The sequence below is a fragment of the Benincasa hispida genome, chromosome 11, assembly GCF_009727055.1.
Source record: "Benincasa hispida cultivar B227 chromosome 11, ASM972705v1, whole genome shotgun sequence".
In the NCBI taxonomy this organism is placed as follows: Eukaryota; Viridiplantae; Streptophyta; class Magnoliopsida; order Cucurbitales; family Cucurbitaceae; genus Benincasa; species Benincasa hispida.
Window position 1 is genome coordinate 15,011,078 of NC_052359.1, and position 5,797 is coordinate 15,016,874.

At 29.8% G+C, this 5,797-nt stretch overlaps 1 protein-coding gene across 1 annotated transcript; it reads right to left on the reverse strand.

Moving 5' to 3' along the window:
* Positions 1 to 3,224: 3,224 nt before the first annotated feature.
* LOC120090042 (early nodulin-like protein 3) lies at positions 3,225 to 5,446 on the reverse strand. Its single transcript, XM_039047530.1, has 2 exons — positions 5,099 to 5,446; positions 3,225 to 3,918 (listed from the first exon to the last, which is right to left on the reverse strand). The coding sequence occupies exons 1-2, from the start codon at positions 5,325 to 5,327 to the stop codon at positions 3,518 to 3,520; spliced, it is 630 nt and encodes a 209-aa protein (XP_038903458.1). The 5' UTR covers positions 5,328 to 5,446; the 3' UTR covers positions 3,225 to 3,517.
* Between the last annotated feature and the right edge of the window lie 351 nt (positions 5,447 to 5,797).

The window sequence follows — 5,797 nt, forward strand, 5'->3', positions numbered from 1 at the left end:
TGATAGTAATTGGAGTTCTTCTTCCTCCATGGATGATCTTCTCATGTTCGATGTTCATCGTAGTACAACTCATTATTCTTCTTCTCATGAGTATTTTCAAACCTGCCTCCGTTGTTCGTCCGCCGTGGATGGCGGAGCTCAGCCTTCTGATTCCTCATTCCGACGGAAGCGGAGGAAGATGGCAGCCGATGATGATCTCGAAGATACTGCAACTTCTCCTCCTCATCCTTCCATTGCTTCCAAGGTATTTTCTAGCTATGGGGAAAATAAACAATTTGTCCAATGTGCTACTATTATATATGGCTGATTAATTTTCAGGCTTCGTTTGATATATATATATTTTTTTTTGTTTTTTGAAAATTTAAATTTTAAAATAAAGTAGTTTTCCGAAATTAATTAGTCACTGTTTTTGGAATCTCATTAGGAATTCAAATCTTGTCGAAAATAACTTAATAGATATGAGGAGTAAATAACCTTAATTTTAAAAAACAAAAGTCTGTTCCGTTTGGTAACAAGTCGAGGCTCTCATTTGGAAATTTCTTCTGATTTTTTATTTTTTTGAAAATTAAGCAAGATTTTCTTCCAACTGTTTTTATAACGATTTGCATATTTCTGAAATGAAAATTTTGAGTTCTTAACCAAATTTTAAAAACAAAACAAGTTTTTCAAAACTATTTTTAAGTCACGTTTAATAACCATTTTGTTTTTTGTTTTTTGTTTTTGAAAATTAGACCTATTTCTCCTTAATTTCTTAACATGATTTTCATCTTTTTTTTAGTAAAAGAGTTGAGATCTTAGCCAATCTTCCAAAACAAAAAGAAGTTTTTTTTTTTAGTTTTCAAAACTTACCTTGATTTTTGAAAACATTAATAGAAAATAAATAACAAAACTATAAATTTAGAAGTGGAAGGACCGTTTATTAACTTAATTTTCAAGAAACCAAAAACAGAAACTAAATGATTACCAAATGGGGCATTATTTTTCAAATTTTGATTTGGTTTTCTAAAATATGGGTAAAAAGAGATAATAAAGCAAAAAAAATTAGAAGTGAAATGAATTTTTATAGTCTAATTTTAAAAATGTTTGGCTTTTGATTTTTGAGAATTGTGTTTGTTTTCTCATCATTTTTTAACCATGATTTTCATTATTTCCTATGTGAAAATTTAAATTCTTAGCCACATGTTTTAACCATAATTTTCATATTTCCTAGGTAAATATTTAAATTTTTAGCCAAATTTAAAAAACAAAAAGAAGTTTTTAAATAATAATCTTTTTAATAATTTTCAAATTTTGTTTTGGGTTTAAAAACTACACCTAAACTATGGACAACAAAACCTAGAACCAATAGATAGAAGTAAAATGTTTATAGACTGAATTTTAAAAAATAATAAAAAAAAATTAAATCATCACCAAACGAATATAATTAATTAAATTTTATACTCCACATATTCTCTAATTAATAATTAAAACTACTAGATATAAATTTGAATTACTTTCGCAGCTTCTCTCATACATCGACCTCCTCTAACGACTTCTCATTCTTTTAATCAGATGGGTGAGCTTAGTTCTTCTAAGCAAAAGAAGAAGCAGAGAGCAATGATCAATCAAACAAAGTACAAGGTTTCTAATTTCTACCTGAAAAAATTGTGGGTTTTTTTTTTATATTAGAATGCAATTCTTTGAGATATACAATCTAACTATGTTTTTGGGGTTATGTTTTTATTGTTATAGGGAAAAGGAAGTGAAGACTATGGGGAAGTTGAAAATAGAATAATTGAAGTGGGTTTTGTGGAGAGGGATAATAAGAACTATTGTAGCACAGGGCTTAAGAATATTGGCCTTTGTTTAGTTCCTCTATCCATGGCTCTCAATTATTTTGCTTAGGGTTTTCCCTTCTTCAATACACATGTGTTTCACATATATATCCATGTCAATTTTTTTTTTTTTTTTTTGTTAATATACATATAGTTCACATTCGTTGATCTCTTTTATATCTCTCTTCTCTAATGATATTTAATTAAGGGGCGTTAGGGCAAAAACTATGCTAAGACTATAATAACTATCTCTTTGATACCGTACATGCTATTTTGTAATCCCCAATTAGCTATCGTCAACATTATTTCAAAATCTTGATTTGCTACTGTATTTACTATTTGCTACAGTTTATACTATTTAACATTCATCATTATTTTATTCTTTACTAGAGTGTTTATTATTTTCTTCTCAAACTAAGATAGTTTACATCTCAAACACATACTATTATAGTCCAAACTAAAATAATTAACACCTCAAATACAAATTATAATAACCTAACTATAAGAACCTAGAACTACAATAACCAACTTCTTACCACAAATGCCCCCTAAATGTTTAAACTGATTTGTTAAAAGAAAATGGATGAAGGGAAATTTTCAACATAGAAAAACTATTTACAAGAAATTAAAAAAAAAAAATACTAATAGGCACTGATAGAATCCTAAAATGATTAAATTTTGCTATTTTGTGTAAATAGTTGCCCTTATTTTTCTATTTTTGAAAATTCCCCTTGGATGGATTTTATTTTCACTATTTGACACAAAATATGAAGGTGAAGATTTGAACTTAAAGTGAAAGTATAAATGATATAGAACTAAAAAGCCTAGCATCCTCGAATCAATTTTTTATATATATATATAGTTTCAAATGTTTGAGTACTCCAACAATCCCCTACTGAACGAAGGACCAATAAACCTCCCCTCAAATAGTCATCTCATTCGTGTTTATTTTTTAGTACACTTTTAACTCGAGCAACTCCTCTTCACCAGATCCCATTTCGTATCATGATTAGCTCAACTACAGATCACAATGTGGCTATGTCATCGAGGCACACTACTGCACGACTAAATGTTAGGGGCATGACTCTGATACTACTTGTTAAGGACAACAACCATTCAAATATCTCCACAATGGTATGATGTTATCCACTTTAGGTATAAGTCCTTATCACTTTGCTTTTGGAATCACCTTAAAGATCTCATACTGTTGGAGATAGTTGTCCTTACTTATGTATCATAGATCTTCCCCTTATCTAATCAATGTAGATCTTTGGTCGTACTCCAACGTTAATAAGATAGATTGCTATACTCAATGCCAACATATCATATATATGTTAAGTAAGCTTCAACCAAAAGACAAAGGATGACAAGGAAACTTTTATAAATAGGGGAATAAAATAACAACCAAAGTATATATAAAGCATATTTTCCTTTCCCTTTTTCTTTTTGATGAAAATCCATTTATTTGAATATATAATACATGCAAACAAGGGCCTTTTTTAACCCTACCACCCAAGATTATTACCTTTTTTTTTGTCATCTATGCCAACTAAACAAACAATAGGCACAACACACAGATTATTCACTCCCAAAAGAACACCAAACAATCCACCCCCAACAACATCACAGCTCCTTGTTAAAAAATAATAATACAAACCAATTATAAAATAAAAACCCTAACCATCAAATTACAATGTACACAATTACAAAAGAAGAGCAGTTGAAGTAGCAAACACTCCAGTTAAACCCAAAAAGGTGACGATAGGTAAAGACGATGCAACATTAGCGGGAGGCTCCTCGGCGATCGGGGACGGGGTCGGGTTCATCTGGACGGAAGCTTCGGGGGGTTGGGATTCGGTAGCCGGAGCCGGGGGTGGAGCAGAGTATTGCTTGGTTCTATCAGCCAAGACAACCACAACCAATTTCTCATTCTTAAGGCAATTGTCTTTGATCCCACTAATGAAATAATGAGGGCCAGATTTTTCAAACTTGATAACAGTGTGGCCATCTGAGAAGTGCTTTATGGGCGATTCTGTGTGGCAATTTTTATAGTCATCTTCATTCACTAATAGTACTGAGTCTTGCCCACCTTGGTAGTTGAACACTGCACCACAGATAAGAAAATTTCACTTTTTCAAAATCGAGAATATTTTATTCTCATTAATTGATTTTCATGTTCCCATCTTTTAAATAATTTTTTTAATTTATGATAAAAAATTTAATGTAAACCTGCAAACGTAGAGTAGGGAGTGCAGGAATACTAAAAAAAATTTCCTACAACTAAACCTAATTAATTCTTAAAATTTTATTTTTTCTTTCAGGGAAACAAATGGTTTTTTTATATAATAAAATTTACTAGTATTTTTTTTATAACTGTTGAAGGGATATGGAGAAAATAATGAAGTAAAATAAGGCACCTATAAGTAAATTGTTGGCTAATTTGATGAACAGGACATAATTTTTGGAGATTGAGGGTTCATTTGATTCTGATTTTATTATTTTTAAAAATTATTTTACAGGTTTTTAAACAATTTCCTTTGTTTATAATCTACTTTCATGAATATTTTCTTAAAATTCTAATTTAACTTCAACAACTAAAAAAAAATGTTTCTTTTGTCAAAATTTGTACAAAAAATTAAAGTATAAAGGAATTGTTAGAAAAATGTCAATTTTGAAAACACAAAACAAATTAAGTTCATTATTGGAAAGCATCAAAGGCTTTTTTGATCAACGTTTAATTTTTGAAAATTGTGCTTATTTTCTTATAACTTCTTTCTCACAATCTTCATTTTATTTTACTAAACATTTAAAGTCTTAGTCAAATTCTTTTAAAAAAAAACAAGTTTTTAAAAACTATTTTTTTATTAAGTTTTAAATTTTACTTTGTTTTTTAAAACTACGTAACTAGACAAATAAATCAAAGTTGTATTTATACGTTTAATTTTTAAAAGTGAAATGATTATCAAATGGACCCAATAATTCAATTTCAAACTTCAAGACCATATAAAATCATTTGTCAAATTATAGTGACTCATCCAAACAACGTGGTTTTTTTTTCACTTGATTGATTTTTATTAGTTCTATACGTGAGGGTGAGAAACTCAAACCTCTAACTTCGTAAACAGTGGAGCTATGCTGAAATTTGTCATCAATTACTTTAAACTAAGAAAATTTAGGGGAAAAAACAATAAAATTTGAAATCTTCATACAGCTAAAAGAAAAGAAAAGAAATTGTTGGATGGTAAAAAAAAAATAAATAAATAAAACATGAATTAATTAATTACCTAAGGAGTCTCCAATTTGAAATCTTCTTGATTCTGCCCATTGATTAAGAGTTTGAGCATTAGGATCTGAAGGAACTCCCCATACACCCTTTGATCCTCCCACTTGAAACTCAACTCCACAAACCTTTTGAACCAACATCATTACTCCAAACAACTTCACTACAAAATTAATAGCACATGCTTTCTTTTGGGAAAATACTCCAAAATTATTGCTCTTCTTTCCCATCATATTATACAAACAAGATCAAGAACAAGAAGAAGCTTCTAATAATGGCAAGTTTTCCTAAGCACAAAAAGGAAGAAGAGATCAGCCTCTATGAAACTTAACTTGTTTTTGCAAAGCTAAGGGAAGCCAAAAACCAGCTTTTGTAGGCAAAGTTTTGAGGGTTTTTTTTTTCTTTTCTTTTCCAAGTTGTGGCAGAGAAGCTTTTGCCATCTTTTTTCTTTATTCTCTTTTACTTTCTTGAAGGATAGTTGGCTTAAGGCTTTGGCTTCCTCTACAAATCAAGCATATATTTTTGCCTTTTTGATGTTATTGATGAAGGGATAGTTTGGGGAATATGTAAACTTGGATTGTGGGATTATGCTTTCCCTACAATCTATTTCTAAGAATATTCATGTCTTCTCCTTTGGGTTAAGGCTGTGGAAGTTGATTTCTTAATTCATCTTTCTAAATCAATCCAATGTTACTTATATAGT